This window comes from Chelonoidis abingdonii, chromosome 2 (assembly GCF_003597395.2).
Source record: "Chelonoidis abingdonii isolate Lonesome George chromosome 2, CheloAbing_2.0, whole genome shotgun sequence".
Lineage (NCBI taxonomy): Eukaryota > Metazoa > Chordata > Testudines > Testudinidae > Chelonoidis > Chelonoidis abingdonii.
In genome coordinates, this window is record NC_133770.1 from 198,841,218 (window position 1) to 198,853,864 (window position 12,647).

Here is a 12,647-nt window from a genome sequence, read left to right on the forward strand (position 1 = left end):
ATGAGGCTACATTCACAATATTGCAGTATTTTGGGTTACTAGTTAGGCTGTTATTGTATATTAAGGTATATGTTTAAGTTCAATTCTGTCTTTCCACTTGACTTGAATGAGAGAGTCAGGGATGTATCTGAGGACAATTTTGAAGTCTTATGGGCCATATTCTGCCCAGATTTACACTCTTGCAACACCATTGGCTTCAGTCAGGTTACATACATATAACTTACGGCAGAGTTAGTCCTCTTAGGGTTTTCCATTTCCTAACTCAGGACATGATTCTGCTTCCAATAACCCACATTATGCAGTATGCTGCATGTAGTTCTATTGCTTTTCATGGGACTATTAATGGAATAAAGAATGGCTGTAGTGATAATTGGCCTATCCAACTCGTGAGCCGATTTATAAAGTGTCACAATACCCTATAACAATAAATGTTGGTGGGAAAAGGTGAAAAAGGGACACAGACTGAATTAGTCTGAACAAAAAGGCTTACTGATATAATTCAAGGACTATGTTAAGATCATGCCTGATGAACAAGACAAATATGGGACTGGAAGTCAATGAACCAAAATTGGTGTGTTAGAAAATAGGCCTAACTGATGGACAAAATAAAGGGAAGATGACCTATTCCACCCATCACTCCCTTTTGTGATTCTCCAAAAAAGGAGACTTTGGAAGAAACTTTGGTGGAAGCTAATGCAACAATTGCTGACTGAAACAAGGGGAAAGATTGAGCTTTGCCATCATGGCTGCCACTTCTGCGATCTCCTGGACCCCAAGATACACTGTAACAATGTTGGACTTTCCTCAGCCTAATACTGAGGGATATTCTGACAAGAGTGAGTCAGAGAGAGTGGCCCAGATGACACCACTAGCTCTTGCTAAATCCCAAACAGCATCTGAGATGTGAGACTTTGTTGCTCCCCCACCTCCATGTGTCCTTTTCCTTCCTTACCTAATTTCTTCTTTCTCATCTCTCACCTTTTCCTTCTGTCTAAAAAGAGGTTGGCTTATCTAGCCAAGATTGTATATTTTGCAACTTTTCTGGAAGTCTGTAAAGAAAAAGAGGTAGCTAAAAGCAATGCTCTGCATAGCCTGATGCAGGTACAAGTTTCCCAGGCCCTGGAGTGGCTCTTAAGATGGAGTGCTGTGCCTCTGGCTTTCCAGTAGTAAGGTTGAAAATGGGTCAACACCAGAGACAAAAGCTGCATTTACTGTTTCTTCCTTTCCCTTTGAGTTTGTTTTTGTTTTGTCTTCTAAAAACTGGGACTGAAATTTAACAGCAGCATGAAGAAGAACATCTCCATCCCAGCTCAAGTAACTTCATCTCTCCTTCCACACAGAAAATAGAGTTACCATCTTTAACACCATCTAAAACTATTAGAAGAGTTTCCTTCTAAAATCTCTCCATAACAGGAGGGAAAGGGAATAAGGGGGTGTTGTTAAAATGAAAACCTTAGTTAATACTTTACATTACATTGGTTTTAACTGTTTTTCCTCCTTTTTCTGTATCTTTATTAAAGGGTTAAAAGGATTTGTCATGTGTTTGCCATGGCACTAAGCAGGCTGAGGCCTTTGTATACCAAACCTTGATTCCTGTTTAAAAGTATTGGACAGAGTCATGTTAACACCTTTGACTCTCTTTGGGCCCATTTATGCCGTCAAAATTGATACCTGACCTATCATGTAAGAGTGGCAAAATCTTGACCATAATCCACATTATTTAATGTTAATCAAACAGTTACAAATTAAATTAAATTCAAAACAATCCTAAACACTGAAGTGTATCTACTGCTAACCCTTAGCAAAATTCCCATTTACTTAAATTGTAAGCTCTTTGGGGAAAACACAGTATTTCTGTCCTGTGTTTGTACATTACTTAGCACAGTGGGGTCCTGGTCCCTGACTGGGGCTCTGAGTACTTTAAAACCAATATTAAAATAATGTGTAAACTGACCAAACATGCTTCAGGGTAGCCATAAACAAGACAGAGTGGCATTAAGTAAAATATTGTTACTGACAAGTTCCTAATGGCAATGAAGGTGTTGGGTGTTTTTAGGTAGTGTGCGGTCATTAAAGTTAGGAAAAAAACGTACAGGTTATACCACCTTCATGATTAACAAGAAGTGTATTGTAGTGTGTGCTATTTTAACAATTTGAATGGCATAAATTAAGTGGAAGAGGTGTAGCATTTTTTCTCCGGAATATGAAGGAAAAAACTTTGCTCACTGTTTCATGGATGGTGGGAAGAGTACCTGAAAGATTTTGCTTCTCATGATCTTGTAAAAAGAAAGTCCTTCTTCTTCCGTAAGAGGAGTGGGGAATAAACAGTCCCAACTGAGCTGTTGGTTAAATGTAAATATCTTACAGAGCTGTGACTTATTTGATGCTCAGGGGGATTGTGTAAAATGTGAACTCACTTCCCAACACCCCACTGCTATAAGTTGTAGCGGGGGGTCACTAGCTCAGCTTTTGGGGTTTCATCTTCACTGCAGAGATCACCCTGGTGATCAACACCTTGGTCTGAGCACCTGTGTATGGGCATCCCCATTGTAAAACCCTACCATGATTGCTGTGTCCTCACTATTTCTACATTCAGCTGTGTCTCAGGGAATATCCCATGGTTCTTTGTGTTAAGACTCTGAATCTTTTCCAGTCAACTATCAGTTGCAAGAGAACTGTCCTTCAGGAGAATTATGTAAAGGCACTGAAGGACAGTTGGCTTTTGATTTAGCCTGCATCCTCACCACAAAGTGGGGGGTTCCAGTCTGAGTGTAAAGCAGAGCACGGATTCTAACCCACACCCCCAGCTGGGCCAGTATTAAAGCACCTCCAGACTTGAGTCAGAGGTTTTTCTGTGTGGATGATTAGGAGGGAGGTTTGGGCTAGAACACAGGTAAGAGTCTGGGTTAACTGTGCAGTGACGAAATATCCTAGGAGAAGAGATATGGCAGGGAGAGGATGGGGAAGAGCTGCTCCATTGCTGTTCCTGAAGAGGGCATGCCTCTGAGAATTCACTACCCATTCTATGGTAACTGAGTTCAGCTGGGTTGGAAGCTCTGGCCTCACTTGTTCAATGACAGGTCAGGATTTGACCTTATACAAATATTTTGACACTGCTGTATAATAGTTTGTTTTTTAGAATAGCCATGTAAGCTTACAGAAATTTCATTCACATTATACACAGAAATCAAATATACTGCATATAAATATGTGTGTGTATCACACACTCTTTTTGGGGTTGTAGCAGAGGTTTGGGCTATTCCTGAATCATAGTTGCCTGAATTATGTATAAAACATTTCTTGCTGAAAGGACCATTAGCTTTTCTTTACTTTATCTATAGGTAAAAGAAGCAAATTAGACTTTGAACAAATAAAAAATACTGCTTTCATTTGTTTTGTATCATATAAATTGGGCATATGGAATGACTCTCAATTAGAGCTGTGCAAAAAATTTTGGATGACTGGTTTATTTGCTGAAAAGTATAGTCTGATGTTGAGCAAAATCATTTAAGAATTTGACACAAATTTATTGAATAGTGTTTTGGGGAAAACATCACAGTAGATTCACAAGGGGACTTAGGATCCATTACAAAACAGAAGGAGATTGTGCCTGATTTGAAGCAGAGATTCAAACTTGGGTGTCCAACTTTGCAGAGAAGTGCCCCCAAACACTAGGCCTTCAGGGGAGAGGCCATTTTGTTCCTTTTATATATTGGGGTTTTAGTCATTGTCCCTAATGAGTGCTGTAAGAAGAAACAGTTTTTTTTTCTTCTTTCTGCGAGGTCATCCATTTACTTCATAATCTGAGCGTTGAATGTGTTTTTAGATCCTCTGGTGTTAGTGCACCATCTTGTGTCCAACTTTTTCAACAGCTGAGAGGACGTGAATCAAGCAGAAAGCAAAGATTCTCTGGGTACGTCTACACTGCACGATTATTTCGAATTAGCTTAAACCGATATTACAAAACAGATCTAATAAAATCGGTTTAGCGCGTCCACAGTGGGATCCCGAAATCGATCGTTTGCGTCCATGGTCCAAAGCTACCATCGATTTCAGGAGCGGTGCACTGTGGGTAGCTGTTCCTCAGCTATCCCATAGTTCCCACTTCCGTGTTGAGAGCACAGTGCCTGATGGGGCAGAAAACACTGCCCCGGGTGGTGCTGGGTACAGCCTCACCCCTCCCTTTGTGAAGGCAGCAGACAACCCTTTGGCGCCTTTTTCGCGGAGTGCATTGAGCAAACGCCATAGCACAGCAATTTTCCCCTTTTTTTTTTCACGTGGTGGTGGGGGGAAATAAACTGAGGAGCTGTTCCCTGAACCACGCCAGACACTGTGTTTGAACCTACAGACATTGGGAGCTCAGCCAAGAATGCAAATAATTTTCAGAGACTGCTGTGGACTGTGGGATAGCTGGAGTCCTCAGTACCCCCTCCCTCCCTTCATGAGCGTCCATTTGAGTCTCTGGCTTCCCGTTACGCTTGTCACACAGCGCTGTGTATCCTGGAGTTTTTTATTCAAACGCTTTGGCATTTCGTGTTCTGTAACGGAGCTGGATACAACAGATTTGTCTCCCCATACAGCGATAAGACCTAGTATCTCCCGTACGGTCTATGCTGGAGCTCTTTTTCGATTTCAAACTGCATTGCCAGCCGTGCTGATCAGAGCTCCACGCTGGGCAAGCAGGAAATGTAATTCAAAAGTTCGCGGGGCTTTTCCTGTTTACCTGCCCGCTGCATCCGAGTTCAGATTGCTGTCCAGAGCGGTCAGTGCTGCACTCTGGGATGCCGCCCGGAGGCCAATAACGTCGATTTCCGTCCACATGAACCCTAATCCGAGTTATCACTATCGAATTTAGCGCTACTCCTCTCGTTTGGGAGGAGTTCCGAAATCGATTTAAGGAGCCGTTTAACTCGATATTAATGACGACGTCGTGTGAACGGATACAGCGTTAAATCGGTATATCGGCCATTAAACCGATTTAAAGTCGCAGTGTAGACCTGGCCTCTGTGTTTGTAACATGGCATGCACTGCAGTGAAATAATGCTTAAATGTCTGGGCAGCAATTCAAATGGCCGTTGGGAAAAGTGTTAGATGGTTTTAAAACTACCTTTAACTGGTGCATTAGTTTGATATGGACTATTTCAATTTTAACTCAAAACATAAGAAAATTCTAGTTTTAAAGTTATAAAATAAAAATAGAGCAAGTTAGCTGATGGGTTGTGTTATAATTTGGTCATTGTGCTGAATGAGTGTACATTATGAACTTCTAGTCCAATCTCCCTCTGGGATCTTTATCTAAGCCTGCTTTGGGATGCAGGGGAAAAATGAGTGTGGGTATGTCAGTCTACTATTCAAGTTTCATTTGGGAACTCATGAAATCACACCTAACTTGGAAGTCTGCTGTGAGAGGCTCCAGTCTGGAATAGCAAACTTTTTGCAGAAGCATGTGGAGAAGCGTGTGCTATGTTTTCTCACATTGCACTTAGCTGTAGCTAGTAATATAAAAGCTACTTTTTGTGAGCAATAGAACTCTACCCCCAATTTAAAATATTCCCTAACATTAGTGACACACAACTTGAACTCTGATCTTTTTCAGCATCACTTTCTGAAACTTTCAGGCGTCTCACTAAACCCTATGATCCACCATCCCACTCTACCTGATGCTATCTTCATTCTGTCTTCTGTGCTATCTTCTTCAGGGGACTCTAATGACCAGCTAAATCTCTTCACTATGTTTAGGGGATGCCTAGTCATCCCTAGTCCTCTCTGTTACTTTCTGGAGTGACTGAGATGCCCACATTCTGGAGTAGTAAGGCTCAGAAACTCCTCTGCTGCGTCTCACTGCTCGGTTTCTTCAAAATGCAGAAGTCACTCTGGAGCAAATTTCCTTGTGTACTGGGGGACTGATAAGCCCTCAATGTTGCTGTTAGATCTTATCCTTTGGTCCCAGAAGAACCACTAATTAAAAAATCCCAAAGGTTAATTGACTGTTTTATGCCTTTCCCAAGGTTCAGGGTATCATATTGTGGAACAGACTATTTTAAACATCTAAATCATGGTGTATATTCTTATTTTTTAGATTTATGAATTTACTACATTTGGATTTCTGATTGCTATTACTGTGTTCATCTTCACCCAGACTGGCTCTGAGGCTATCCTCCTTCTATATACATTTAACGTCATGACCTATCCTCCACCTGCTTCCTCCTTTCTCCATAGTTCCATCACTCAACTGTTCTTTCTTTTATTCTCAACCTCTTACTCCTTTCTCTTTTCCTTTGTTTGTTCTTGTTTCCTCTGCCTTTAAAAAACTCCTGCTCAGCTCCTCCTCCATTTCACTTTTAAGCTTCTTAACATATCAGTTCTTAATACACTAAAGTCCCATTCTCACCTTGAAAATCTCTAACCTGTTCCTCACCCTTGCTGCTTTTCTGAAACTGCCCTCAGTAGGGGCATCACTAACGATGTCCTTCCTGTCTAGTTTAAAAGGCCTCTTCTACATACTCCGCCTAGAACTGTCTGTTACCTTCAACACCATAGACTAACCCCTGTCCTGAAACTCTGTCCTCCTACTGCTTTACTGGTTCCTAATTTCTTCCATCCTCACTTCAGTTGACGCCCCTCAGGATTCTGTCCATGGTCTATTCCTTTTCCACTCTTTCCCTTGGTGATCTCATCTACTTCCATATGTCCAATGAAGTACCCTAAATGTCCCTTTAAGTGTCCCACTATCTCAACCTTAAATATATTAAAAAGTGAAATTTCTTTCCTCTAAAACTGTCTTCTACCATCTTTCTCAAAATTGAGAATTCCTCCACCCTCCCTGTCACAAGTTCCCAATGTTGATGTCCTCTGATCCCTCACTATCCTTCCCTGCACATGTCCAGGCTCTGCTTCTTTTTCTGAAATCTGTTGCCACTTCTCTAAACTACACTTTCTTCCTTACCTTCCTCTTTCTCAATGCTTAGAACACTGAGGCTTGTCTTGTCTCTCCCTTGACAATTGTAACATATTAATTTCTAGCCTCCATATTTCTCACCTCTTTTCACTCCAGTTTATTTAAAATTCTGCTTCTAGAAATTATCTTCTGCTGCTTCTTTCACCATATTGTCTTCCATCCTTGAATTTCTTCAATGATTTCCTGTTTAATTCTATATAAAATTCTTGCCATCTCCTTTCCAGCCCTGCCTACATCTCAGCTGTCACTTCTGCCTAGCTTTTTCTCTGGGGTACCCTATGCTCTCATCTCTCTCCTTAATGCTGCTTTTATCTCCTCCTTGCATTCTTTATCCCGCCCTACTCCATTCTCACACTTGGATCTGCTTCTATTTCTGTGCATTGTAACATCCTATTTTTCCTTTAAACCGCTCCTTTAATTCCCCTTATTGGGGTTGATTTTCCATCATTAGTCTCCTCTCTGGTGCTTAGGACCACAACAGCTAGGATTTACTAATGCCAGAACAAGACATAGGTGTCTAAGTGTTTCTACACCCTCAGGGGCAGAATGCTGCTTCAGAGCTTTCTCTCCATGGAGCATGGACTAGCTTTGCTGTTCTTTTCTTTTCAAGTTCTTTTCAGGTTTTGATTATTCTAATTTGTTGTTTCAAACTTCTTACTGTTTCTCCTTTCTCTTCCTGTTTTCTTCTCTCCCAATCTATTCTTTTTTGGTCCCCTTCCCCTGTGTTCTACTTCCTCCTTGCCATATATTCACATACCTCAGCATGACTAGCTGCTCAGCATGACTGGCTGTGTGAATTTTTTTTCCTTGGAGCATAAGCTCGTAGAATCAGGGGCTGTCTTTGTGTATATATATATATATAGTGTATAGCTCCCAGTGCAATAAGGCTTCTTATTTTGATTGAGATCTCTGACTATTGCTATAATGTACAAATGCAGATGGAGGCAACTTTTCGACATAACATGGTGTCTCCACCACGCCTCACCACCAAGTGGCTCCACACAACAGTAGCAGCAGAGAGAGAGAGAGACTGCGGCAGTAGCACATATCTTCTGATAGATGTGCATCTCTATCAGCAGGTATGGGCTACTGCAACACAATCTCTCACTCTTACCACTCTCAAGCCTGATGATTAGCTCTTGTGATGTTTCTGTCTAATTTAGAATATTAACCTCCTTGTAAGAAACTTAAAACTCAGTCTGGGGCCATGACAAGGTTGAGGAAGTTTTTCCGAGCCTTTTGAATGAACTAGGCTGAGATTTTAGCAAAGCTGCTCTGGTCTGTTGGTTTTCTGTGGAAGCCAGGTGAAATCGAGCCATTTCAGCTTAGCTGAACTTTGGTTTTGAAATGTGGTGTTTAAATTCCAAACTCAAATGGTCATGGGGGTGGAACCTTCAAAGATTCAAACAGAAGACTAGATCCCTCAACCTCTGGAGTCCATGTAAGACAAATAAGGCAAGTTTTTACCCAGCTGTACTTTGACAAGTATTGTACATTTTACTCTACCAATTTATAGAGCTCAAACTAGCTATGGAAATTAAGGGAAACAAGAAGACTTTTTATCAATACATTAGAAGCAAGAGGAAGACCAAGGACAGGGTAGGCCACTGCCAGAGGAGGAGAAACAGTACAAGGAACTGGAAATGGCAGAGATCTTAATGGTGCTTGTTCGGTCTTCACGAGAAGATTGAAGAATGTCTATGATGTGAATGCTTATGGAAGGGGTTAGGTTAGAAGCATAAAATAAAAAAAGAGCAAGTAAAATCATTAGACGTAGGTGCCTGCAAGCACCAGAGTGCAATGGAATGATCCTAGAATATCTCAGAGTATAATAGGGAGGAATCTGAGCTCCTAGCATTATCTTGGAAAGTATGGGGACGGGAGAAGATCCAGAGACTGAAGGGCAAATTGTCCCATCTAATAAAGGGAATAACAACAGAACTAACCAGTTAGTTTACTCTTACCAGGAAGAAATGGAGAGTTTAATATAAATTCTGCAAATGGAGGTGTAGTGTGAGGAATAGACCAGCGGATGTGTAAAGAACAATGTCAAACATACTATCTTGATAGGATAACAGCTCTGGTAGATAAGGAGGATGTGTACCTAGACTTTAGTAAGCATTTGATACGGTCTCGCATGATATCCTTATTGATAAACTAGGCCATAATAAATTGATGGAGCACTTAAAGGTGGGTCACGCGAAACATTCCGGATGATTATACTAGTTCAATCTAACTGGTAACCGCACGTTGGAAAGTTACAGGGTTCGCTGGGTGTTGGGACCGGCTGTATTCATATACCTTCATCAACGACTTAGATGTTTGGCATAGATAACCGTTATTAAATTGTCAGATGGCCAACAGTTGCAACGGAGACAGGGTCAAAAAATTTACAAATACAGCGAAAATGGAGAAAGTCTGAGGTAAACCGGATATCAATAAAGACAAATGCAAGTGCTCCACTAGGAAGGAACATCTCTTCACATACGAATGGGAAAGAGTCTAGAAGGATATGGCAGAAGGAAGATCTAGGTCATAGCGGAACAAGCTAATATCGTCAAGTGATACTGTTGCAAAAAAGCAAACGTGATTTCTGGGATGCATTACATAGTTGTGTAATAAGACAGGCAAGCATCTTGCTCCTCTAGCCACGTTAGCCTCAACTGGGAGTATTGGTGTCCCAGTTCTGGCACCGCTTCAACGAAAATGTTGTTTAGGAACGCCCCCCCGCAACTTTAGCCTGAGCAAAAGTTATAAAGCAACCACTAAGCTTGCAGCCTAGGCTATTAGCACGCTAAAAAGCACGCTAACGTTTTTGCTGTATAGGGCAATACATGTTGATCAGGCTACTAGAGAGGAACTTGGAGACGAATAAAGGGACAGGGATCTGTTATATACAACAGCTAGCTCTGCGGATACAGAAAGAGTGCTAGAACAGTCAACGCAGCTTGACTGGCAAAGACAAAATGAAGAAAGATAGAGAAATGGGGTTCGGCTCGATAGAGCATTATTGGTCACTTGCTGTTATCAACATTATATCCATAAATAGCAAATAACAAGTTAACCAGCGGTACTTTTGGGTAACTGTATAGCATGGAAATTGTAAAAAAGCAAAGCACGCTCTTGCTGGGTCTAATCTGTGTCTCCTCATATTAGCTGTATAAATAATAGTGCCTCAGCTTCCTGATAAATCAACCATGGTCGATTTTCCACAACAAGGGAGAAATGAGAGGGTCAAGAAAGAGCAACAAGAATGATTAAAGGTCGTGAACATACCATTAAAAAGCAAAAACGTTATTAGTTTGAAAGGAGAAGACTGAGAGGGGAACATGATAGCATTTCAGGTTCTAAAAGGGTGCAATCAGGGGAGGAGAAGAAACTATGTTCCCTTAGCTCTAATTGATAGAACAAGAAGCAATGCTTAAACTGCAGCAGGGAGATATTTAGGTTGACATTAGGAAAAAGTCCTAACGTCAGGCGTAGTAAAACACTGAATAAATGCCTAGATTTTGAACTCCACTCTGGAATATTAAAGATAATTAGATAAATGTCTATCAGGGATGGTCTAGACAGTATTTGGTCCTGCCATGAGGGCAGGGGACTGGACTTGATGACCTCTCAAGGTCCCTACCAATCCTAGAGTCTATGAATCCATAGAGTTAGCTTTTTTTTAAGAGTAACACACTGATAAAAACAAGGGGTGGGGGGAGTCTGAGGGTAAACATGAAAAGACCTTTTAAAAACATTAAGGTACTATCACAGAAATACATGTTAATGATCAGACAGATACATATTTATGCTTTTTTAAAAGGCATATTATTTAGCTGATGGAGCATACCTGCTCTGTTGGAGTCATTATAATCTGCTTGGCTAATTAAGTGGCTTTTGGTGTATGTGCTAAAATTGAAAATACAGATTATAGCTGTTAAGTTCTATTGGGTGACTATTTTTTGGGAAATGTACAAGTTTTGATGACATTTATTATTTGCTTAACAGACTGTAGCAGCTCTGAAGAAGCTGTTACAGTCAATTATAGAAATCTGCAGTTAGGCATTTTTTAAAAAGTGGATTTCTTTTTATGGGACATAGGAAATTATGAAGTTCCACAGTATAAATCCTTTGTACTGTTCTTAGTTTGTTAATCTGCAGCTGCTCTAAAGTACATCTGTCTCAATGCCAAGCATGTGTGCGACCATAAAAGTCCTACTTAAAAAAACCATGGGACACATGCTTTCATGAGAATAACAGTTGGCTTCTAAAGTCATTATTGTGACCACCACAATCCTTTCAGATTAATCAACGTGATTAGAACATTTAACAACTTTCAGGTTTTTTTAAGCCAATTTTTAAGCAAATGCTTTCAGTGTTATATGAACACAAACGTTTGCTTAAACCAATGTGTTTATATTGAATTTCTTCTTTTAATAAAAGGAATGTTACTGAAATGACACTTTGTATATGTAGCATTAAATATTTTAATTTTACCCTTTTAAAGCATTTTGAAGGAGAATTCTTACCAGCCTAATACACGAGGACTTTCAGCAGTTGAACAGCATAGTTCATTTATAAACATGACCAATTCCTGTTGATGGCACTGATTTTGCATGTGCAGACTGATAATACATGGCCTTCAGAACAACTTTCATCCTGAGGCTTTAGTAATATTATTGACTTGATTCCACCAGCCTATGCACCTTAGGGGAACTATGCACTACCCCTGGCTCATAGAGCTTTATAATCTTTGTACATGTGTTAACAGAAGGATGAATTTGCATTGTAGTTCTCCTTTCTTATCATTCAGAGAATTTTATCTCCTATGGAATGACTATGTAATATGAGTCTAAGTACATAGGTTGATCAATCTCTTAATTCACTGACACTAGTATTTTATCTAGAACTGAGTTTCTACACATTCTAAACAGAATAATTTATTAGAATAAAAAAATTGGACAGTAGTCCCAGCCATCTTAAACATGAGAGAAATCTGTGCCCCAGATTGCTATGAACGACTGAGAGTTGAGTGGTGCAACTAGTATAAGAAAGAATTACTGCTTCTGAGGAACCTCTGTCATATAGTTAATTGCTGTTTAAGATTACATCATTCCTAGGTGTTCTTAGTATTGAAAGGTGAGTGATTTACTGCTTAATATTGGTTTTCCTTCTTTTTGTCTTTAGCCCCCTGTGAAGCCAACTCATTTTTTTGCCATAGTAATATGTGTATTAATAATACATTGGTCTGCAATGGACTCCAGAACTGTGTGTATCCTTGGGATGAGAACCACTGTAAAGGTAATTTATAGGTATATAGAGCTGGAATTGTCAAGATATTTAACTATGTGGGGAACAGCATGATTATACTCAGTGACTTATTAACCTATGTGTCAGACATATGAGTTAAGGCTTCAAGCAAGGGCAAATAGGGAGTAGTATACAGCAGGCAACCAAGAAAAGAAAAGAGAATAAAACACTGGTGAACCTGGATAAAATGTTGCCATTTTGCTTTGCTTTTAACTTGGTTGTATATGTTGTGATACATTGGCTGTCTCTCATGTATATGTGAGGTTTAGTCTGTTGTTCAACTTTGGAGTCCATGTGGTAGATACCTTTACAGTAGTGGGGCAGGAGGTGGGGTATAAAGGTGTATTTGTTCTTGTATGAAGTGGGCTAGAAGAAGAAAGAAAGGTTTAGA

At 40.2% G+C, this 12,647-nt stretch overlaps 1 protein-coding gene across 5 annotated transcripts in view; it reads left to right on the forward strand.

The window, feature by feature from the left end:
• The window catches only part of NETO1 (neuropilin and tolloid like 1), a 102,750-nt gene that overhangs the window by 84,377 nt on the left and 5,726 nt on the right, over positions 1-12,647 (forward strand). For all 5 annotated transcript variants that reach the window (XR_012655122.1, XR_012655123.1, XM_075061958.1 and 2 more), the window contains exon 8: positions 12,134-12,247. Coding sequence is in view for 3 of the 5 variants with exons in the window: in XM_075061958.1 (XP_074918059.1) it covers positions 12,134-12,247 (114 nt within the window). In the remaining 2 variants the exon portion in view is untranslated. The remainder of the gene's footprint in view (positions 1-12,133; positions 12,248-12,647) is intronic.